The following is a 25,820-nucleotide window of genomic DNA, read 5'->3' on the forward strand; positions in this document are numbered from 1 at the left end:
GTTATCACCAATCCTGATATTAAGTTCCTCACTATTCTTATTTCTTCTTTCTCTCACTACTTCTGTCTTTCTTCGATTTACTCCTATTCCATGTTCTGTACTCAGTGGAGTGCTCACCTCCGTTCTTTCACTGTGGATAGCAATGTCATCAATCTTGTCATTCATATCCTAATATCACGAATTTTAATTCCGCCCTTGAACCTTTGTTTTATTTCCTTGATTGCTTCCCCCAAATAGGACGCCCGTATCGAGAAGGCATGCTTGCACCGCTTTCCATACACGAAACCATATGACTGGGGTAACTTTTGTTCGATAGGATTGGGGAGCCAATGCATTTGTAATGTGTCATATTCATCTAAAAGTAGTCCGGTAAGGCTCGTCAGGCAACAGCGCCGGACTTCCAGTTAGGAGCTAACAAAATGTGCCGTAACTGTGTCCGGCACATGGAATAAGCCAACTCCCGTGGGAGGCCAAGGGAGCCTTATTTAACTTTGAATAACGTCCCAGTACAGACAAAGGATCCCATCGCCATCAACATATGATGGGTGAGGGTATTCGGGACAGGCACTCTTGTAACACACTACGGAACGAGAGGCGTGGCAGACATTCATGTATCGTGCACGCTGTACAAAGTCAAGTGATAGAACTCAGTGATCAATTAGGCCATCCCTGATCATTGGAGGAGATGTCTACTGCTTGTTATTACCAAATAATAAAGATTATTCGTAAAATCAATGTCAAAGCAATGGACAGTGGTGACACGCTTAGAGGAAACATCTCTAAGGTAGGCCCTCTCCAGTGAGCAGACCCTGCGATTTGGAAACGTTAAGAGAATTGCCCAACGCCTCACTATATGTCGCCACCCTCGTCAGTGCCATACGAACACCATCTTCACTGTGTAGGCATAGGACGAGATCATCAGATAATATGTACAACAGAAGTGGTGTGCTTGCAATGAGACCCATCAGGCGTTAGCGAAGTCCGTGGAGTAGGAGTTATGCCAAAGCATACCATATCGTGGAAAAACCCTGTCGGACGGAGCGCACAAATGCTAGAGGCGCGTTGAAGCGTCCGTTATATTCTTGAAGTCGCGTCGCTCAAGAAGCGTATTATCACTGTTAATATATGAGCTAGAAAACCGATGTACTGGAAGACTGTCATCAGGAGGATGTGATCGACACGGTCCAATGCCTGACTGAAGACATCAGGTAGATTTCGCCACCTGGCCAGTGCGATCATGTCCCTTTAACGGCAAAGGGCCGTATGAATGTTATTGTCATCACACAGCGAAGTGTGGTCCAGGGACGTGACGTACAGTGCTGCCTTGTTTGGTTATGATGCCAACAAACAGGTGAAAACTTTTATGTTGCTGTTGAGTAGATTGATGGGCTGGTAATCACAGATCCTCGATCGCCCTTGCGGCTTAGGGACTTGTATAATGACCTCATTAAGGAAGGTGTCTGAGATTGTCATTGTCGGGGACACCACAATAGATGAACATCTAAGTAGGAACCAACAGATAGTTAAAACATTTTAAATTTCTAAGAGAGGCCGTCATGTCCTGGGGACTTGTTGGCAGCTTCCGCCCTGATAGCATCTAGGACTTTGTCCATGACCACGTCTCCTTGAAGTTCTAAAGCGACGTACTCTGGTACGGTGTTTACGGTGAGTGCCGCTAACTCCTCAGTTAAGGTTGGGTTATGCAGGATGGCAGCATGTAACTGGATAAAAGGAATGGAAAGTGCGACCAATGGCACATTGTACAGTATGTCGTCATCCTTCTGCATGGGTAAGGTTGCGCATGAGAGCTCGATGACGCCGCCTCCATTCTTTAAGGAGGAGGTACATCGACAGCGTTTTGTGAAGCATACAGTCACTGATGTGGGACCTAACAATGGTCTCTTTCAAGCATCATCAGAGCAGTGGAGTGATCCCTGCTTTAGCTTGATGCACTATCACCTGACAGGTGGGAGAGAACGCCATCGAAGTGCAATCATGTAGAATCGTGTAACAGACAATAATGTCCTCACATGCTAAGCCTTGACGTCGTTGCCTTATCACTGGCTTGTGCAGAGCCAGTTTCACACAGCTTAGCCACCAGGATAGGGCGGATGTGTAGGTGAGGCGATGTCGATGACATAGGGTCCATGCCTCCTTAATTATCTGTCAGCAGTCAACGGCAGTCAGGTGGGCAACATTTAATTTCCACAGGCCACGACTCTGCCACACCCGTTGGCGGGCGACGCCGACATCGCAGATGTAGACCCCATGTTCGGATGAAGCCTGGGAACACACTTTGGCATATCGAGTGACGTCATCAACGGAGCTTGTTAGATAGATATGGTTAAGGTGACTGGAAGAGTGCACTGTATATTATGTGAAACCTGAAAACCTGCGCGGGTGCTGTGAATCTTCGTTCATGTGTCAATAAGCTGACAGGGGGCCGCACATGGGGATTGTCGTAGGAGTTGATCAGTGGGTCCTTGTGTGGAGCTGAGGGGTCCTTGCATGGGCTTGAAGACCCACCGAGGACCAGATCATCGCATGGACCCTTAAAAAGCGGCGTTACCTTGCTAGCAAAGAAGGTGTGTCGTTTGCAATGTCGACTGGAGCAAGACAGTGCACATACATTTAGGACGCAGACGTTGAACCGACTGAGTGACCCACATACAACTCACAACCCACCCTCACAGGCTTGCTTCCACCAGTACCTCGTCCGCCGCGATAGCTGAGCGGTCAACGTGACGGACTGCCGTTCTAGGGGCCCGGGTTCGATTCCCGGCTGGGTCGGAGATTTTTCCCGCTCAAGGACTGGGTGTTGTGTTTATCATTTCATCCCCATCCGGCGCGCAGGTCGCCCAATGTGGCGTCGAATGTAATATGACCTGCACCAAGGCGGCCGGACCTGCCCCGCAAGAGGCCTCCCGGCCAATGACGCCAAACGCTCATTTCCATTCTACCAGTACCTCGTCTCCTACCTTCCAAACTTCACAGATGCTAGGTTGTGAAACTTACGAGACTATCATTCCTGGAAGAAAGGATTCTGCAGAGACACGGTTTTGCGTAGTTTGGGGGATGTTCCCAGAATGAAATTTTCACTCTGCAGCGGAGTGTGTGCTGAAACTTCCTGGCAGATTAAAACTGTGTGCCAGAACGAGAATCGAATTCAGGACCTTTGCCTTTCGCGGGAAAGTGCTCTACTGACTGAACTACACAAGCACGACTCACGACCAGTCCTCACAGCTGTACTTCCGCCAGCAGTCTTGCAAGTTTCGCAGGAGAGCTTCTGTGAAGGTTGAAGGCAGGAGACGAGGTACTGGAAGAATTATGGCTGTGAGGACGGGTTATGAGCTGAGCCTGGGTAGATCAGTCGGTAGAGCACATGCCTACCAAAGGCAAAAATCTCTAGTTCGTGTCGCGGTTCGGCACACAGATTTATTCTGTCGTGAAGTTTCATGCCTTAAATAGTTACCGAGGAAATCATATGTCTTTAAGACAGCCTTTGAGTGTTTTATCTTCTTCTGCGATTATGCGACGCATTTGCAGTCGCGCACCACTCAGCAGTTGGCGTCGTAGCCTCCCACGGCGGTAGAGGGCGCGCAGAGCATCAAAGCTGTCGAACAAAGCATTACCGGCGTTGTCGAGCGGGCAACGGGGACAGCGTTAAGGAGCCTTGTGTCGGGCAGCGGACGGATTAGAGTTTGAAATCAACTCCTTGGAAGAAGATGGGCGGCTGCTGGCCAGCAAACACAGGGATAGCAGCGTGAATGCTCCAGTGGCAAGCTGGCTCGAGCTCGTTCAGGTTCCCCGCCGGGCTGTTCCTGGAGGATTGCTACGAGCAGGACAAAGGCCGAAGGTTGGAGAGCTTGCAGCTAGCTACTGTCACATGGAGTGCTGCGCCAAGCGCATGGAGACCGCCCGTTTAACGTTGTTTGTTTCTGAGAAGTATGTATTGGAGTTTATTGGGCAGCTGTAGCACAGCCTAGTCTGGAGATGAGGGCCTGCAGAGTGGCACTCGGCGGCTGTCGACACCGAGAGAGCGGCGCCAGACACACGAAGATTGGCCCACACAGTGTTTTACTGCTCCCTGGGAGGACTGCGTGGACTGCAACTAGCGCTGTACACACCTACAGAAGACTGCTCAACGGAGCTTTCAGGGCTTGGAGTGTTCAGTTAACAGTCCTTGATACTTGTTGTGGATTCCGTAGCGTGCCACGGTGACTTTGTTCATTTGCATGCTAGTTGTATTTTGAAACTGTGAGCCTTATTGCTCTCCATTCACAGACTGGCGGCTGCAAGCGCAATATTATTATTATTCAGGTTTCCCGGTTCGACGAATTCGAAAGTCCGCTATAGTGCATGGACCTAGACGACGGTCGCTAGGCTGCGCTCCTAATATTTGCGAGCGCTGCTGCGCTGCCTCAACTATGTGCGCGAGCTACGCCCTTTGCGCCAGCCTATCGGCGCCAGTGGCCACGCTATTAAGCTCGCAGCGCAAGGGCCCTGGCCTCAGAGTGGATGCCTCGCGTGACACGGTCACTGGCTTACACCACACTGGCACCACGACTTCCCGGCATTGGCACCACCACCCTATCCCTCTTATCATACTCGAGAAATCAGATTCAAACCATGGCTAACGACAGCCCTGTTACGCCCACTAATAAAGTGTCAGGCTTGATACGACCACTCGATATGTGACGTCCATAATGCGACCACCAATATCAATACCTATGTAGTTGTGTTCCCTATTACTTGCCACCTAGAACTTCCACTATCAGAGCGTGGTACACGACTTCAAGTCCCAATGCCACACCAACGTTCACTCAAATGATGTCATTGGAATGATATCATTGTAGGATAGAAAAATTTTACACTTATATCAAGACAGTAAGACCGAGATCCAATGGTGGCCCTGACCCCCACCTAGGACACAAAAAAAGAAAAAAAAAACAGATATTAGTCGTGTCCCGACTGCGGTCTCGTATTGTTCACTGTACTCAGCGTTGTTTGGTTTCTGACATTATTACATGCAGGCTCTCGATTTGATTTACTCTCTATACTTGTCTGTCGTGTTGTCTTCGTTTTCGTCCGTCACGACTGCTGTCTTCCCGTGGTTTTCGGTAACTCGCCGTCGACGCTCTCGGCCCGTCGGGCAATGTTTCTTTATCGCGTCCGACTCCGACTACTACAGTTACAGTGACCTAGCCTAACTTGTTTTGTCTCATTCCAGCTTGTTTGTGGGAAGGCCTTTGAGCAGATTCTTGTTGATACTTTTAAAACATTATTTCTTAATTTGCTACGTTTTGGATTTGGTATCACAATACCTTTCCGTATTGATGTGCAACTGAGCTACGGGCTTCTTGTGAGCTTACTATCTGGTAATACACATAGTTCTGGATGGCGTGTGTGTGCGAGGACAAAGGTTTTCAATTAGCGTAACAGTCTGGCTCAGCATTGTGATGTGCGATGTGGTTTTTCTACATAATTTTAGTACGATATTATCTTAGGGCTCTTATGTTAGAATTTTAGTGTTAACTTGTTGACTTATTCTGTCACTGAGGATTTCTCGTATGATTGAGCCACAATTATGAATTGTGAGATTTTGCGAAATATGTTGAAGGATGATGTAGTTTGACTGATAACGAACTATTGGTAATGCTAAATTTCTTACTTAATATTTTTCGTCCTTTTGTTTTGGATATTATTGTTATTGATTCTGAATCAATTAGATTTTTCTTGTAATTATTGTGCTGGTTTAAAATAATTTTTGTTGAACAATTTTCTTAACGTTTTAGTGACTGTGTCTGATAGCAGTATTGTTAATAATCACAGCTGTATTATAGCTTTGACTTCACAATGGCCAGTCATGTCCACTTCACAGCCTATGTTGCTGCTAAATTCCATTTCCACTGCGCCTATCTTTATAGATTTTGGTTTATTTCTTCCGGTAGGAGTAATATTATATTTAATACTAACAAGGGGAGGCCGCCAATTGTGAAATTCAGATTCAATTCATACTGCGCATAATAAAAGCTCATGGCTAGAGGTGTAATGTGGCAAAGCACCAAGATGCACTTCTCAGCCGTTGTCGAGAAAATCGACAGTTAAAAGAAACCGTTGAGGTGAAATACTCTCTACGAATAAATGAATAAAATTATTCTTCATTTTGTATGTTGAGAAAAATAAAAGTGAATGTAAAACTAAAAAATAAGTCCTCTATAAAGAACGCCCAGTAAGAACAAGGAACTGTCCACTAAGTTAAATAACATATGAGTTTGTAAAACAAATGAACATGACTTAAAAAATAGTATGAAGCTACCAACTTGAATGTTGGCAGTACAAATTTACCTTAAGAAAGCAAATCATATTTTGGATTATGGATATAATATTTCACAGTGGGAAACAAACATTTACAATTTTTGAGTAAAGGTGCTATCAAGACGATTGATACAGAAGAAAATATTTCATTTCCACACGAAGGATTGAAAGAAAAAAAAAGTGAAAAATCAAAATACGAACTTCAATATGTTAACATGATAGCTAATTTAAGAGTAACTTATATTTGTCTCATTTTAGAAAACAAGTGCGATATTGAGAAACTGATAGATTTTAGTAGTACTTTTTCTTCCCAGCTATTTTATGCAGGTTCATCTACTTGAAGATTTTTTAGAAATATGTAGCTATAATACATTTTTAAGTTTGTTAGTTGTAAATATTTTGTTTGGGCAGATTTTTGATGGTTTTTGAAAAATATACATCAATTCAATGATTTTGCACATATTTTAATGCACATTTTTTTAAAAATTTTTGAATACGTTGTTCAGGTTAAGTTTTAAAGATCAATTAAGTCGTTTAAAATATTTGGTAGCTAATATGAAATATAGTAGTTACAGGGGCATTTTCGAAAAAAATAAAGGAAAATACGTAAGTGTACCAGAACTCCCATTTTATATACAGGGTGAGTCACTAACTATTGCCACCTAGAATAACTCCGGAAGTATGATAGTAGCCAAAACGTTTGTGGGACAAATGTTGCATGGGACAACGCGGGGCATTATATGACGTTGGTTTCTTGTAGCTAGGTAGAGTCGCGTTAGAGATATGAAGGTCAACTTTGTTTTCTTTTAAATGGGACGCTATAGTTTGGTACTTATTTTCTGATAGCGGCTATGGAGTCGAATCCAATGATGTGTAACAGCAAGGTCTTTGAGGGTCAACGAAGGCCAAAAACGTGGCATGAACGTCCATTTATACGAGGTGTTCGAAGTGATGACCATTGGTATCAGTGCAATGCTGCAATCTTCTTATCATGGACTGAGTGGTATTCCGTATCACTTCGGCACTTACCGAAGCACATGCTCTGACAACTCTCTCCCGTATATCGTGCAAATAGTAAATATTCGCCGAATATGGCGTATCCGTCTAACGTGCCACTGACAAGTAAACAACATTCGACTGTTTCGCAATACGACACTAATGGGAACGGTAAGACTAGTATCGTCGAATCAACCGAATGTGAGTGATGTATTCCTTCGAAAAACAAGTCGATATGCTTCTCATTTACGGAGAATGTCAACGAAATTCAATGAGAGCTAGAGACTTATTCGCTGAAAGATATCCTCAACTTACTCATCCTACACGTCGTACATTTAAATATGTGTATCATAAATTTAGAACAACTGGATCTTTAACGCATCGGAAACATATCCAGCAAAGGAAAGTTATCAACGAGGAAACGGAAATTGGTAATCCTGCCACTGTGGTTCAAGATCCTTGTGTTAGTTCGTGTCAAATTGCAAGGGAATCTGGCATGAGCCAGAGTAGTGTTGTTCGCGTTCTGCGCCGCCATAAATATCATCCTTACCTATCAGTCTCCACCAAGAATTAACTGGTATGGATTGTATGCGTCGCATTGAATTCTGCCGATGGGCTCAACTTCAGATTCAGAGGGATGACACATTTATTAATTTCATTTTATTTACTGACGAGGCTACATTCACGAACGATGGAAATGTTAATTTGCATAACATGCATTATTGGGCAACTGAAAATCCATGTTGGCTGCGGCAAGTTGCACACAAAGAACCGTGGTCGATGAATGTGTGATATGGGATTCTGGAGGACAGAATTAAAGGCCACTATTTCATCGAAGGAAATCTTAATGGTAGGAAGTACACCACATTCCTGCAAGAAACATTAGGCCTGTTATTGGAAGAAATACCTTTAGGAACATGGAACAGCCCGCATCTCGTGGTCGTGCGGTAGCGTTCTCGCTTCCCACGCCCGGGTTCCCGGGTTCGATTCCCGGCGGGGTCAGGGATTTTCTCTGCCTCGTGATCGCTGGGTGTTGTGTGCTGTCCTTAGGTTAGTTAGGTTTAAGTAGTTCTAAGTTCTAGGGGACTGATGACCATAGATGTTAAGTCCCATAGTGCTCAGAGCCAATTGAACCATTTGACCATGGAACAGAATGTTGTATCAACACGACTGGTGTCCAGTACATTTTTCTCTCGTGGCTAGGAATGTGTTGCAGAGACATTTTCCTAATCGTTGGATTGGACGCGGAGGAGATGTCTAGTGGCCGGCTCGTTCGCCAGACTTGACGCCTCTGGATTTTTTCTTGTGCGAATTCGTAGAAGACATTGTTCATTAAGACGTTCCAACTGCATCTGAAGATTTGCGAGAGAGAACTGTCAGATCATGTGCTTCGATAAGTGCCGATGTGATAAGGAATACCACTCAATCCATGATAAGAAGTTTGCAGCACTGCACTGACGCCAATGGTCATCACTTCGAACACCTTGTGCAAATGGACGTTCATGCCACCTTCGTGACCTTCGCCGACCTTCAAAGACCTTACTGTTAAAAATCATAGGTTTCGTCTCGATAGCCGCTATCAGAAAATGATTACCAAATTATAGCAACCCGTTTAAAAAAAAAAAAAACAAAGTTGACCTTCATATCTCAGACGCGACCCCACCTAGCAACAAAAAACCATGTTGTGATAATTTCAGTTATTTCACTTACTTCCAGAATGAGATTTTCACTCTGCAGCGGAGTGTGCGCTGATATGAAACTTCCGGGTGGATTAAAACTGTGTGCCCGATCGAGACTCGAAATCGAGACCTTTGCCTTTCGCGGGCAAGTGCTCTACCATCTTTTTTTCTGCACTAATTAAAATAACAAAATGCGTACGTAACACCAACGGGCATTTTTTTAATAGCCAGCTATCCTAGCCACTTTTTTTTAACAAAAATGAAAAAAGGGAAAAAGGATTTTGGAAGGTTTGTTTTCCTGCTTTTTTTATTTTTATTTTATTTTATTTTTATACAAATGGATAAAAGGAAGGCCGTTCCTCTTCGGCTACATAAACAGAATAATAGGAAGTCGTCCCGTTACCACAAAGGATGCTCCATACTATAGCCCGCTGCGAATTTTTCGATGACTTTCTCGTTGCTGTGTTGTTTCTGTTGTTTTTTCAATCTCATAAAAAAAAAGGAACTGGGAAGAGGTGCTATGGTTATCTTCTCATGTCATCGATAATCCAGCTGCGGGGCGGATTATGGAATGTGCTCCAAAAAACATTTTAACCATTACGCTAACGCAGCTCGTCAATCCATCTGAGCTACCGAAGCACGACAACTTTACTTCTGCCAGCATCTCGTCTCCTACCTTCCAAACTTTACAGAAGCTCTCCTGCGAACCTTGCAAAACTAGCGCTCCTAAAAGAAAGGATACTGCGGAGACACGGATCAGCCACAGCCTGGGGGATGTTTCCAGAATGAGATTTTCACTCTGCAGCGGAGTGTGCGCTGATATGAAACTTCCTGGCAGATTAAAATAAAACTGTGTGCCCGAGGTTCGCAGGAGAGCTTCTGTAAAGTTTGGAAAGGTAGGAGACGAGATACTGGCAGAAGTAAAGTTGTGAGGACCGGGCGTGAGTCGTGCTTCGGTAGCTCAGATGGTGGAGCACTTGCCCGCGAAAGGCAAAGGTCCCGAGATCGAGTCTCGATCGGGCACACAGTTTTAATCTGCCAGGAAGTTTCATTTCAATTACTGTTTCTCCGTTTTAAATTTGCTTGTGTAGTTGAAGCTTGTTGTGTACATTGATATTTCTCTTGTCTTAAATACTGCCTATGTAAGAGAAACTTGCTGTTCATTATTGTATATCATGTTCTGATTGTTGGCGTATTTTGAAGTAAATGTGTAATTTCTTAGAGAAAAATATGTGCTCAGTCTGGGTTCGCCCTTCTACGTCTCCTATCCTTTTTTTCGTTCTATTCCAGAGAAAATAAGTAATACGTACCCCACAAATCTGTATGTAGATCACCCGGGATGACAGGCTGGTGTCCGTCCAGCCAGAAGGGCCTCGAGATCTGGAAGGGGCCGCAACTTATCGCTGCTTCCGTGCACACCTTTTCCATATCGCAGCCTTGGGCCAAGCATATGCACTGAAGGCACTCAGGGCTCACCAGCGGCTTCTCACCTTCAACAGAAAACCATGCACTGTGCAACAAATGGTAAAAATCCACAGGCTGTTGTCATACAGGTCCTACTCTCGAAGAACTAGTACCATAATGTACAATTCTAAATCGTTTCGTCATTTCACTACAAGTAGAAACTATTGGATGGCCCTGTACGAGAACCAACTTATTTGTTACCCTTGTGGTTTCTGCCGGGCTGCCCCTTGCATATTTCGGCCACCACACTTCGGTGTATGTTCCGCGGGCCAGGTATGGGCCCTTGCTCACCTAGGAGGTTGTAAATGTAAGAGGCGCCAGTCTCCCCACTACTTGACGTGCAAGTCGCAGCACACAGCCTGCGCGGTCACGTGCTCACGTGATACCATGCATGCATCGTTATTCAGGCGTGTACTCGGGTCGGAGCTCCGTCTAAGGAGGGCCAGTTACGCCGCGCGCTTGGAGTAACCAACAGTCGCCTCAAGTCAAGTATCTGCTAAGCGTCACCGCAACAGACTCGGCCTACCGCTGCTGCTGCACGCCAAGGTATCGCGCTCGTCCTGAGCCACGTCCGACGGTATGGTTTCAGCAGCTGCTCCTAGAGCACCGCTTCGTAATATTCATTGAGACTGCCCACGAACTCATCGCCTCTTTGGATCGTGTCGATGTGACACCTTACTGCTCTCCAGTTGACTGCCTACGACCTCCCAGGCTCGTGGGACTGTATAGTTGTGAATCTCCCCTGCTGTTTGCTGTCCTCAAATTGTGTAGAAATTATTCTCAGAAGTTGTATTTGGCTTCGTTCCTGTGAAAAAACGTTATTCAAAGAATGTATTTCACTAGGGTCCAACCACACCACTCAGATGGAAGACCTTCAGTGCAAGGTCGCAAAAGGCCATTGATGTTGGGCATTCGACGCCCCACGTACTTTCTGCCATGCAACCACACTATTTTTTGCTAAATCCATCAGGGGAAAGGACTGGAGGTATACCACTGAGAGCACAGCATGAGGCTACAGAATGTAGTTAAACTGCTTAGTCGGCGAGTAACTCGAACAACAGTGCTAATAGCTTTGATACAAAGCAGAGCAATGGCAACGATAAACAAAGCAAGCACTGCATTATGTCTGCAACAGTTGTTACCGAAGTTCGTTAGAAAGTAACTCAAGGAATTTCGCAGGGTGAGAAACAAGTGGCAGATGAAATATGAGCGTTTCTGCAAGATGAGTCATTGGAATGTGTGGTGTCGTTACACTCAACTGTGCAGACGACGTACTTGAGGAGTACAGTGATGACGTAACTACTCAACAAGTATAAGCGATACTGAAAAGTGAGTAGAGCTATGCAGTTTACCATCCTTGTCGGACAAGGAGCCACAAATCTCGTCTCCAGCGAAACGCAGTAAGACACAATCGTTATCCAAGGAGCGGGTACTAAACATAATAACGTACATGGAAGATCATCCGCAGCATAGTAAAAAAAAAAGTTATGAACAGATTTCGAATAAGTCCGCAGAAATAAGACCGTCTAGTGGATAAGAAGAGCTACAGATATTCACGGGAAGACAAGACGCACTAGTTACAAATACTGGCGTTTGCTCGTTTCAAGGATGCTCGATACCGTTTACAGGATGAGCATGATAGTAACCTATTAAATCACATCAAACTGCGTGCAACCTAGATTACAATGATTTCAAGGCAATCAGTGGATGCTTGCACAACTTCACACAGTGTTACAGAAGTGGAAGACGTAAGATAACGAAATTTCAAACAAAGCGTCAACATCACGAAGAACTGAAAACTACGGAATCAGCTCGTAAATGAGAGAAACAAACTTATCCCATCGTTCAAAAAGAAATTTATTTTCAATTCCCACCAATCGGGATTTGAAGAACAAATGCAAATGAAAAGAACCATGGAAATTAGAGGTACCAAGAGAGTTGTATCAAGACCACCTAACATCAATGCCTTAACGCATTCTTATACAATTTCGCCGGCTATTAACCTGGATGGTAAATTGGCTGGAAAGTTGTTTATTATGCTGAGAGAAGTTGGAGGCGCTCTGCCCCATACGATCTTTCTCGTGTTCGTGAACTTGCGAGAGCAGTGGGATATATTTAAGTCAAAGCAAGCAAGAGTGGGAAAATGCGCGTAAGAGAACTAAAACTATAGTATGAACGCTGACTTTGGTCGATAGCTGGTCAAAATAACTTTCGTTTGTTTGATTCCTGGTCTGCGTATAAAAATCGTTCTCCTTCAGAGCAAGCTATCCCTCTTGAAAAGTGTGTTACATTGCAGTTCACACCACCTGGAACCATTTAACAAATTCAGCCGCTGGATGTTTGTTTATTTCCTTGCCTATAAAATATATTATCGCGCTTTCTGCAGCTACGCGTTAAAGGACAGCCAATTTCACGATAAGCTCCACGACAGACTCTTTCGCATTCTGTTGCAAGCCATCACATTCTGTCAGTTCTCATCACCCCGTTACACCAATATGATTTTAGATGCAAGCATTTTTTACGAGTGGACCTCTAGCTGAACGTTGGGAGTTAGCCCCCAATCTTGATGGTGCGAACTTCGTGATCACTGGGGCGCACAATGTTTCATTCAGGTTCATGGTGTAAGCTAATGGTTTGTTCTGACCATTTCTTGAATGTCTGCGATGTCCATTTTGTGAAGTGTAATACATACTTCCCATAAAAGGTTGACCTCTGCATCTCCCGGACCCTCATTTTCTGTCTGAACATGTTGAATAAATACCAGTTAATATTTCTTCTGTCATAATTATTAACACAACACTTTCAAATGAGCCTTACTAAAGACTGAACTTGCGACCTCGCACTCAAAAGATTCCTTGTTAGTCTCAGTTCGGATGTACTTAGCAGACCTGGCATTCTCAGAAAGTATTCCACCATTTCTAGATCAATTATCTGGGCCGCTGTCACTTACATTACTTATTTTGTTTATGGTTTTAGAAATAAATCACAAATGTTACACGTTCAACAGTCAGCAGTTCTCGCAAAACGAAACGAAGTCTTAAAATACAATGGAATTAAAAAATCATTCCAATACACGTGTTGACATAGCATTTATACGAGTTAGCAAACGAACGAAACTGTTACTGCGAAATTGTAGAAAGGAAGTAAGAAGGACGAACAAATAGGAGAATGTGAAACAGACATAGGCAAACAGAGACGTGTGGCGCTGTGCGAAGCGTGGGCAGCGGTGAATATCGGCCCCGCCCGGAACTGTCATAGACTGATAGCTGAGCTAGTCTTATCTTCTTGCGGTAAGTGCGTGGATAATAGGTACTTGACAGCTGCAGCGCAAAAGATTTGGCAATAATAACGGAACAATGTTGAAATAAGTGATAGAGCCTGTTCCAGAGGGACATTTTTAAAATTATGCCGGAAATACTGGACGTCCCAAAAAGACGGACGTCTCGCAACACTAGTATCAACTAAAGGATTCGTGGACTCTGTGACGGTCTTGGCTGCAGATTTCTAGACGTGAGATATCGGTTGCGTTTTATAGGGCTCCCCGTGACAGATCAGGGGTACACTAAACAAAGAAAGCAGCTACTTGGATAGCACAGTTCTTGCAGAATGCACAGGAGGGTTTTTTAGGTGAGGCGGTAGTTACAGGTAATCTGATGAACACTCGCCAGTCGATTCACGGCAAGGGAAGTCAGATCGCATTCAGAGCAAAGACGTTTCGACATCAAAATTTTATCAGTAACTGTCGAAGTAACAAAGTTCTTGAATTTTGTGCCCTCCAGGAATGTTATCGCGCTCAAATTATTCTCGGGGCCGAGAGCCGGCTGAGCGCCAAAATGGAAAGCTCTGAGATATTTAGTGAGTCACAAATGTATCGCAATGACAGATTAGAGGTCATAGGAGGGGGGGGGGTGTTCATTGCAGTTGGCAAAAGTATTGTCTCTATTGAGGTCGAAGTTGCGTGGGACTGCGAAGTAACCTGGTCGCGTATAACAGGCCTAGGTGAAATCAAGTTAATCGTTGGATGTTTTTACCGGTCAACCGATTTTGCTGTGACAGTTCTAGAGTCATTCAAAGAATGTCTATGTCAGAAGGGCTTAGATGCCCAGCTCACGCGTTATTAGTTGGAGGGCACTTTCCCTTCTAAGTATAGACTGGGATGTCTATGGATTCATTGCAGGGGGCACAGACAGAAAGTCATGCGAAGTACTTCTGAACGCATTTTCTGAAAATTGTATTTAGTTCGGCAGCCCACACGCAATGGATATATCTTAGATATTATAGCTACAAAAGGGGCCCGGACCTTATCGACAACGTCAGTACAGAAACAGGGATTAGCGGTCATGCTGTAATTTAGCAACTACAGTTACGAAAGTTAATAAATCAGTTAAGAAGGCTAGGAGAGTGTTTCTGCTAGAAAGAGCAGGTAAACAGTTGTTAGCATCTTTCTAAGACTGAATTGAAATCTCTTAGTTCCACTAAGATCGAGGTATAGGAATTATGGGCAAAGTTTAAGCAGAATGTAAATCATGGTGTAGAGAATTATGTACCTAGTAAGTGGATTATGGACGGAAGAGTCCCATCATGGTTTAATAACGATTTTCGGAAACTGCTGAGGAAGCAGAGGTTCAATAGAGAACACGCAAATGATGATAAGCAAAGGTTAGCAGAGATTCATGCGTCTGTGAAAAGATCTATCTGCGAAGAATACAACTACTACCACTGTCATATCTTAGCAAAAGATCTGGTAGAGAACCATAGGCGCCGACTTTTGAAAATCTTGGGGATATGCTTATCATTTTACACTTTAAAACTCGTAACTACCCTATATATAATTATAGTAAACGTGAATGTTACAAAAGTAACTTTAAATACATGATCACCCACCTAAATAGGCAGACACTGTAACGTGCTCCTCCTGACAGTTGTTTTGCTGATGAATTCGTTTATTGGAGGTTCCAGGTTCCGTTCCCTTGCGAAATCAGACTGGATGTTCAGTAATGCTACGTGATTTAACCGGTCTTGGTTTATGGTGACTGTAGTTAAGTTTTCAGTCTTCGGAGAGTAGAAAAGAACGTTCTGCCATACACGTGGATACAGGTATCGTTAAAAGAAGTCGCAGTAATTTTACATATACTGGTATCATGTTCTCCAGAGCTACGCACTTGTCATCCTCTGTCCTACTCAAGTATTACACTACACTTTCAAAGCTCTCTAGGGTAGTTTTATGCTGTTTTACCATATCCAACAAAACATATCTACGAAGAGTCAGTCTTACACAGTCGAAATCGTCACCGAAAAAAGAAGTAACGTAACTACTATCTTCTTTATCTAATGAAGGTGTGGTGGTGGTTAGGGCGGAAATATGATTTTAAATCTGCTTATTGTCTGATCCACTATCCCAAAAAATAAAATTCGCAATTTTTCTTGAATAATTGATGAATTATGCTTGCCACCATATTCTATTTTTAACGGCAATTTTCCAGGGCGTGAAACGGTGGGGAGACTTAATTGCAATGTAACACACTTTTCTTTAGCATGTTCCCAAAGTGATGAAAACGTGTCTGCCTTTCTGACTCCTTTTATTGAAGAAAAAGAAATCTACAGAACTGCAAGCAAGGAGGAAGTCCATTGACACTTTTTGAAGTACTGTGTTAAGTTCATCTATTCTTTAGAATACAAAACTTAGCCTCTTGATTTAAAACAAAGTTTTAAATTTTTGGAGACATTTTAGAAATCCTTCGGCTTTTGCACAAGCACAATTCTTTCATCTTGCGTATCATTAAGAAACTGCAAAAGAACTTCATAATTATTATCTATGTACAACAGAGACACAACACGTACGCACCATCTTGTTGGACAGAACGATCTTAAAACCTGACCTGCTTCAAATTCATGAGAATCTGAAAGCAACTCTTGAAAATATCAGAATTTTCCTAGCCTCTTGTGTGAACCACGAATAAATGAAATCAAATCGATGAGAACTGACAGAATATCTCTTGATACAGGAATTTTTGTTCAGTCTTGAATAACAAAATTTAAGAAATGAGCCAAGCAATGAATGTAAACAGCCCTCGGTTCAATTTTTTATCCGCGACTGAACCCTTTTAGACAAACGCTGACGTTTGTTACGCCGTCACAGCACTGCCCACGACAATTGTTCACAGAAACAGAATATCTTAATAATATATCCTTCACAGATTTAAACAGGGTATCTGAATCAGTTAATGGGAGCTCATAGAAAACACAAAACAACTCATGAACATCAAAATTCTGGTCTACATTACGAAAACAAAACAGACAACAGCTCCCTAATTGATATATCGGATGTCTCGTCCAACATTAATGCAAATAACTCGTTTTCTTTCGCTTGTTGAATGAAATTTATCTGAAGAGACATATTTATCAAGGTTATAATTCCATTAATTAATGTCATTAGACATGCACTTCTAACTAATCTAATTAAGCCATAGTTTCAGTTCGGGTACAATCCTTGGCAAACCAAGAACAATTTTGAAGCAAAATTTTTTCTTGAACAAACAGTAGCGGCCTGCATTTGTTTAGCTGTGGAATCACTAGCTGATGACAGAAAATCTACTTCTTTTTTCATAGAACAATTCGTACCATCTGACAATATATGAAATACGTTTTTACCCAATGTTTTTGGAAAGTCCTGCCTCTGTGTCTGCCACTTTCAGTACCGGTATCATTTTTCGCGGAATTATCAAAAATACAAGCTGTTGATTCGATATCACCATCACGATTATCAGTCAAAGTCGCTTTGTATTTCGCTACATACGTATCCTTTTTAACAAGATATGAAGACATAATATAATGCCAAGCGGACGTAACACAGGTCAAACAGATCACAAACTAACGTCTAGCGGTCTACACGTTCTGACTACTTCGTTGTTCGTTCAATTTCTGAAGTTTGGAAATTCAAATTTAATAGAAGTTACACCATATTCAAATTGATTTCACAAGAGAAAACGCTGTCTGTTGCCTTTCGTAATTGTTGCAGAGATGACAATTAAAGCACAAAGAACTTCACCAAGTTGTTATAAGTACTGCCCATTTACTGAATGTTTTAGTTAGAAGGGATGGGGAACATTTGCAGCAGGTTATGTCGGCTCACTGGTAACGTATGTTGTTGTATCAAAACGTTATCTTAAAAGAAACCGCTAATTAAATTCGTACTTGGTAGTATAAAAGTTCTCACTGTGTCGTACCCAACCGGCTCTATTTCTAGTTATTTTGTACAACAATAATAATTAAAGGTTACCACCTTCAGTTTACTTATGGACTTAATAAGAGTCATTCCCTCATTATTCGGACTTTACAAAACGGTCACTGCACCTACATGTCAACATGGATTTTAATTCCTACGAATTAGCCGTTTGTTTTAAGATAACCTTTTTACGGTGGTGTATTACAAAAGCCAGCCGTCTACAAATGCGATGAGTGAGTCGATTTTATTTATGATCAAGAATCAAACCTTTATAGTGCAGGTTGGGTACTACGAAAACTTATAGAACAGTAACGTAACGGGAAGATAATACGATATTACAGTTTTCAAAGAGGCGTGCTGTGCACACCGATTCATATTTTGGGGTTTGCTTGAGCGACCGATCATACCTATAGTCGGCGCTTATGCAGAGAACCCGAGAAAATTCTGATCCTGTATAAAATAGCTCATTGGGCCTAAGGCTTCTATCCAGTCGCTTGTTGATTAGTTCGGTGTGACAGCTGAAGACAGGAAAACGAAAGCCGAAGTTGTAAATTTTGCATTCGTGAAATCGTTGACACAGGAGAACCGAACACATGTACCGTTGTTTGACTTCCCGTATGGACTACATAGTAATAATAAGCATCTCTGGCGTTGACAAAGGAGTGAAGTAGTTGAAAACAAATAAATCACCAGGTCCAAATGGATTCCCACTTCGGATTTTCGACGGGTGTTCTAAGGTATGGGCCCCTTGCTTAGCTTGTATTTATCTCGGTTCCACCATACAGCGCAAAGTACCAAGCGACTGGAAAAAAGCGAAGGGTGAAAGAACAGACCTGCCAAATTACAGATCAGTATCCCTAACTTAGGGTTGTTGCAGAATCCTTTGACGTATTATCATTTCGAATATAATAAATTTTCTTGAGACCGAGAAGCTTATACCCAAGAATCAGGATGGTTAAGCATCGCTCGCGCGAAATTCAGTTTGCGCTTTTCTCATATGATTTACTGCGAACTATTGACGATAGGAAAGAGGCAAATTCCATATTCCTAGATTTCAGGAAAGTATTGGACACGGCGACCCATTGCAGTCTGTTCAGGAAGGTACGAGCATATAGACTAGGTCCACAGGCACGTGAGTGGCTCGAAGACTTCTCAAGGTATAGAACCCAGTATGTTGTCCTCGACTACTAGTGCTCATCACAGGCATGGGTATTGCCAGGAGCGCTCCAGGGAAGTGTGATAGGATCGCTATTATTCTCTAGATACGTAAATGAGTTGGTGGACAGGGTGGGCAGTAATCTGCGATTGTTCGCTGACGTTGCTGTGGTGTACCGTAAGGTGTCGGAGTTGCGTGATTGTAGAAGGATACAAAATGACTTACAGAAAATTGCTAGTTGGTGTAGTGGATGGCAGCTAGCTCTAAATGTAGAAAAATGTGAGTCACTGCGGATGAGTAGTAAAAACAAACCCGTAATGTTCGGATACAGCATTAGTGTTCTGCTTGACACAATCACGCCGTTTAAATATCTGGGCGTAATGTTGCCAAGCGATATGAAATGCAACGAGTATGTGAGGACTGTGGTAGCAAAGACGAGTGGTCGACTTAGGTTTATTGGGAGAATTGTAGGAAAGTGTGGTTCATCTGTAAAGGAGACTGCATGTAGGACGTTAGGGCGACCTACAGGGGATAGGCAAAATAATGTGAACAGTGATAGTAATGGGATGGCTATGTTTGACGTCCAATAACGCACGAAAGGCACGTGTCGTGCTTGACTGCATGTGTTCAGTACGCACTAGGAATCAGTGTAGGCTGTTTGCGGGTAGTGCAGACTTCATATTTGCATGCAGAGGCCGAGGTCGACGTGCAATGAAAGACCTAACAGAATTTCAAATTACCTGCAGCATCAGTAACTAAGACAGCCAACTTATTGAATGTTTCAAGAGCAGTTGTTTCAACAGCCATGACAGCCTACACAAAACATGGAAAGACATTATCGTGTAACCGTAATACTGGGAAAAATCAAAACTCTATGACGGAGATCGTCGTATTGTGTCAAAACACAAATATAAGGTGGCTAAGGTGAGTGCAGAGCTCAATAGCTGTCTTAGAGACCCCCGTATCTATCGACACTGTCCCCGAGAACGCCATAAAGCTACTATACCGAAACCATTAGTGACGACAACCAACACAAAGAAACTTAATACATGGTGTAAGGGGGTACAAATCCTGGTCGGCTGATCAGTGGAAACACGTCATATGGTCCGACAAGTCAACGTTTTCGTTATTTGCAACATCGGGCCGAGCTTCCGTATCGAGAACTCCAAAAGAAGCCTACAATCCTGACTGCCTTATTCCAACGGTTAAGCATAGAGGTGGGAGTGTGATGGTGTGGGCAGCCATATAGTGGTATTCTGCTGGTCCCATCATTTCTCTCAAAGGCCGTTTTACAACCAACGATTATGAGAACATTTTAGGTGATTAGGTGCACCCCATGATTCAAAAGTTGTTCCCCAACAATGATGCCATATTTCAGAACGATAATGCACACATTCACACAACCAGAGTAGTACAATCGTGTTATGAGGGGCATGGAACTGAACTGCAGCGTCTTTCCTGGGCAACACAGCTCCGAACTTTAACATCATCGAACCATTGTGGGCGGTATTGAAGCGCAGAATCTGGAGCAGATTTCCGTCCCCCTTGTCACTACAGGAGTTAGAAGAAGTTATGATTGAAGAGTGGCATAAGTGGACACTATACAATTATTATATGCCAGTATTCCAAGAAGAGCCACAGCTGTATTACGGGCAAATGGGGGTCCAACCCCTTATTAATAAACCTTTCCCAAGTAAGTACAGGTGTTCACATTATTTTGCCTATCCCCTGTATTCTTGAGTACTGTTCGAGTGTTATGGTATGCATATTAGGTCGGATTAAAGGAAGACATCGAAGCAATTCAGAGGTGGGCTGCTAGATTTGTTACTTGTAGATTCGAACAACACATAAGTATTCCGGACACACTTCGGGAATTAAAATGGGAATCCCCGAGGGAAAGCGACGTTTTTCTTTCGAGGAACACAACTCAGAAAATTTAGAGAACCGGTATTTGAGACTGACTACAGAACGATTCTGTTGCCTACAACGAACATTGCGCGTAAGGACCATGAAGATAGGATACGAGAAACTACGGTTTACACGGAAGCAAACAGACCGTCGTTTTTCCTTTGTTCTGTTTGCGACTGGAACAGGAACGGAAATAACTAGTACTCATACGGGGTATGTTCCGCCACGCGCCATAAGGTAGACTGTGCAATATTGATGTAGATGTAAATGTGACGGTATCAACAAACTAATCTCTCGTTGGAAGAAGTGTGTTCGTCGCCAGAATGATTTTGTTGAGAAATACATATGTAAACTTAAAAAATAACTGTGTATAATGTTATTAACATTATACACAGTTATTCTTCGAGTCTACAGTTTGTTTACTTAGGGAGATTTAAGAGTTTTCAGATTAAAACTTCTGGGGCATTACTTTTCAGCAAGCCCTCGTAACTTTATAAATATCGCAAGGAAATGTGACAGGGTCGGTACTGTTTTTTATATAAAACGTATTGCGGATAAACAGGAGAAGAATTCAACTGCTGCTGGATTATACTTTTGATAAAAAATTGCTACAAACAGTTTCTAAAGTAAAATACCTAACAATAATCATGCGGAACCAATTAAAACACAAAAAGTGAGATTAAGCTAGTATCGGAAAAGTATACACAGGTTGATTCTGAGGAAGAATCGTAAGTGAATGAAATTCATGAACGTAATGGTTCACAAATCGATATTTCCACCGACTCTTGACTACTGCGGATCAGTCTGTGACGCTTACGACGTAGGATTGAAAGAAATAGAGAATCTCCAACAATGAACGGCGTGTTTCGTCACGGCATAGTTTGGTCAGAGCGAGAACGTTGTGGAGAGAGACTCTAAAACAGAGGCTTTGCACATCACAAACAGCTTTACTGTTGATATTGTGAGAGTACATTACGAGAAGTGTCGGGAAATATATTACTTTACTCCCACAAACGTCTCGCGAAGTGATCACAAAGAGAAAATGAGAGAAATTTGAGCTAATATGGAGGTTCATCCGTTTCTCACGAGCCACTCCCGAATGGAAGAAGAGAAGAGATGGTGGCACTAGACGCACCTTCCACCACAAATCGCATGCTTCGTAAGTCCGTCGTGGAAGAAGCTTTGCGCCTTCGTTGCCTATCCATTTTTGCATCGCCTTCACAACCTCGTCCTCCGACGACAAGTATTATTCACACAGGCATGCTTCTTCACCTAACAAGAAACGTCGAAATCAATTGGAGCTAAGTCAGGACTGTACGTTGGATGCTCTGTGTAAACGTAGAACTTTTGTGAAGTAAAGTTACTTCCTCACTTCACAAATCGCCATTACCGTGGAATCGGTGGGTGCTTAGAAAATTTTGCTACTAACAGAAATACAAAATTGGCCGATATGTAAAAGAAGGTTAATTACTCCTGCTCTAGAGGGATGCAGGTAGCGTTCGAAGACATCCATAACGACCTAGGATAGACAAATAGACAAGCGTAACTTGCTGTTTAGAGGGAAATGTATTCAAAGAAACTAGATCAACAGGGCAGTGTCTTCTCACAGCACGAGGATTCTTTTTTGTTCACTCAATTTTTTGCACAAATTGGATAGCTGAAACTCCCACGAATATTCTCCCATCATGAGTCTCATTGTGGGAGGTTTCATTTAGATGGAGGAGGGGAGGGGGTGGAATTTGGCATTATCCGGATTTTCTGGAGCTTTCGAATGTGACGGAAGCTCGACGTAGGTCTGCATGGGAACATGGGGGCAGCCCTACTCGTGTCAATTTCCAGTGACCACGTCTGACTGCCGCCGTAGTGTGCACCAAGCACATCGTAGTCCCTTCACATCTACCATCCGAAAACAAGTAGTGGAATCACTGCAACGTTCTGTGTCATCCCACACTGTTGGTCACTAACTAGCAACAATCGGACTGGGAAATTACCGCACCAAACGTAGGCTGCCGTTAACACCACAACGCAAATGACTGCGTGGAGTGACGCCGTGACTGGGAAGCATGGACTGTCGATGAATAGCGTCGCATTACATTCAGCAAATCTTCACTGTGCAATTCCTCACTATCCTGGATGACCATCGTCGGCGCATATGACGGCAACCTACGGAGACGTCCCATTCTTCCAATGTTTTGGAGAGGCACACAGGTGTTACTCCTGGCTTCGTGGTGTGGGGAGCCATCGGGTATGACTTCAGGTCGGCGCTGGTGGTGGCTGAGGGAATGCTGACTGCACGACAGTACGTCACCGACATCCTGGTTCCTCGTGTGATACAGGATGTGCTATGGTATCGTGGTGCCATTTTTCAATAGGACAATGCTCGTCCACACTTGGAACGTATCTCTGTGAACTGTCTGCTACGTACTGAGCTAGTCCCATAGCCAGGAAGGTCCCCAGATCCATCCCAGATAGAACTTGTGTGGGACAATTTTCGACGTCACTTCCGTCCCAGTGCCAGTATCCGGTATATCAAAGACCATTTACAGCAGTTGTGGGCCAGCTGCGCTCAGGATAAGATACAAAGGCTTCGGAACCCAATCACTGCATGCAACCAAGCCAGAGAGGGCGCAACGTCATACTGATAAGTGGCCTCATACTACCATGGTCTTTGTAAATTTTAATCGGCTTTGTAATCACTGAAATAACACCGCTTGCCCTCTTCACCTGTGAAGTTTCATTTCATTTTTCTCCTTCCCTTTTGGATGATTTACTTTTTTTTGTCAGAAAATGTATATTTACTCTTCCAGAGGATGTAGAGGTAACTTTCTGGTTGAAGTTTTACGTAGGAAGATATATGTGTGGAAATGGGCCTTGGCCGTGTTACAATGATACAAAGCCGCCACAGGTGTTTACCTATCCCGCTGTTATTTACATTTCTTAGTTTTTCTGTGTGGTAGGCTCAAAGTGTCCTATGTTTACAAGTTCCCTTACAGATTCGATCGTCGCTTGCCCTTCAGTCGTTAGCTTTGGTGGTCTAGTACTGTAGACAGGACACCGGATACATGCAGTCACATTACACCGACCGTGTGAGATGTTCCTCTGCACACCGAAGAAGAAATAGTATTTCAATATGATGGCACGCCAACACATTCTGCAGTTCTGTTCCGAGATTTCCTCAACGCCATAATCATGGAATGTAGATAGGCTGGGACAGACAAAGCGCTTGGAAGACAAGATTCCTAAATATGACTGCTTAACACCTCTCCTCGTTGGTGTTATATGAAGAGTCTTATGTACGAGAGGTGTGTACAATTGGAGGAAAGCTCTTGTACACCCTGAGAAGAAAAAACGCACGACGAAGGAGCTATGCAAATTGGTCAGAATTTGATATTCAGACAGGTATCGACGGAAAATGCAAAATTCTAAACTTTGGCAGCCGATGGATGAATGCATGACGCTGCGCCACAATTTCACCACGTAGCTGACAAGGATACTAAACGGGGGACGTGTCGATACCAGAACATAAAATCTTTGCGAATTGCCGTCCGTGAAATCAGATGGACAGTAAATGCGCGTGAACACCATAAGCAGATGTAGATGTATATCGTATATCCCATTTCTGACACCAATTGTAGAGTATACGGGCACTTCTGGCACCAATTGTAAATGTATACATGGTTTGGGAAAGGGGCGAGGCGGTTGTTGCCTACGCCTCGTGGCGGCAGTGTACAGGAGGTCGAGCGGTCAGGATTAGAGAGTGGGTATTCAGGGCTGCCGTTAAATGACAAAACAGGAAATGAGGTACAATAAAGAGGATGTATTTCAGTGTACGGTGTAAAAGGGGCGCACCAAGGGTCGCAAGTTACCAGGTTTAGACCAGTCTAGGAGGTCGAACATTAATTGAAACGATAACGGAAGGGGAAGCGGTTCATATTAACTTACGTTGGCGGCCGGTCGTGAAAGGCAGAGCCAGAGGCTCTGCCTTCCGAAAAGACGTCTGTTCTGCTCGAGGTGTGGATTACAAGAAAGAACACTCCAGCGTCCACACACGTGATCGGTACCCAGCGCACGCCATTGGCTAAAACCAATGGCGTGAATTCGCTAGCGGTTTGAGCAGAGGGCTCAAGGGGTCTCTTGTCTGCAGCTTTAAATGGACAGAACTGCCTCGGTTTTGGAAGACAAGCGACTTGTGTCACGTAGGCACGGCGCAAGTTACTCGGGGAGAACACTTGTAAAGATTTGACTGGGCCTTTGAAATAAATTTTTTAAACCAATTCCCTAAAATATTCCTTGACTGGCTGCCACCATGTACACAGATGTCAACATTTGAGAGAGGATTGTAGCTGGGCTCCAAGATGCTGGTTGGAGCAATTGGCGAATCGCTTGACATTTGAACAGGAGGGATGTCACTATTCGACGATGTGAACCATGGCCGAACACAGCGTCATGAAGGAAGAGGCCGACTTAGATAGGCAACAGCACATGAGGACCGAGCAATAGTGAGCCCCGGATTCATCATTATCATCGATTTGTCGAGCAACTGGTGCTTCAGTGACCACAAAGACCATTAACTGGCGGCTCAAAGAAAGGGGCCTGAGCTCACGGCGTCCCTTACGCCCATTGCAATTGACCCTTTACACCAACAACCAACAAGCCCGATTGCAGTGGAGTCGGGCACATTCGGCCTGAAATCTCATTGACTAGGTAGAATTGTCTTCAGTGATGAGTCCCTCTTCGATCTGAGCTCCGATGATCATCGAAAATGTGCCTGGAGACGCCCCAGATAACGGTGGGATACCGGGCCGACTATCTTCCGCTATACGGCCCTACAACCAGGATAGATGATCGGTCATGTAAGACTCCTTCGGTTGTCATCCGCGGCACCTTCATAGCGCAACGGTACGTCGACGATATTCTACGCCCAGATTTGTTGCCCTTTATTTCAAGCCACCCTTGGCTTACTTTTCAACAAGATAATGGGCGTCCGCACACGGCACAAATTTCTACTGCTTGTCTTCGTGCTTGCCAAATCCTACCTTGGCCAGCAAGGTCAGCGGCTCTCTCCCCTACTGAA

At 43.6% G+C, this 25,820-nt stretch overlaps 1 protein-coding gene across 1 annotated transcript in view; it reads right to left on the minus strand.

The window, feature by feature from the left end:
- LOC126457385 (invertebrate-type lysozyme 2-like) overlaps nucleotides 1–25,820 on the minus strand; it is a 61,717-nt gene that overhangs the window by 24,027 nt on the left and 11,870 nt on the right. The window contains exon 2 of the mRNA XM_050093646.1: nucleotides 10,304–10,483. Within this exon, the coding sequence (XP_049949603.1) occupies nucleotides 10,304–10,483 (180 nt within the window). The remainder of the gene's footprint in view (nucleotides 1–10,303; nucleotides 10,484–25,820) is intronic.

This window comes from Schistocerca serialis, chromosome 2 (genome assembly GCF_023864345.2).
Source record: "Schistocerca serialis cubense isolate TAMUIC-IGC-003099 chromosome 2, iqSchSeri2.2, whole genome shotgun sequence".
Classification (NCBI taxonomy): Eukaryota; Metazoa; Arthropoda; class Insecta; order Orthoptera; family Acrididae; genus Schistocerca; species Schistocerca serialis.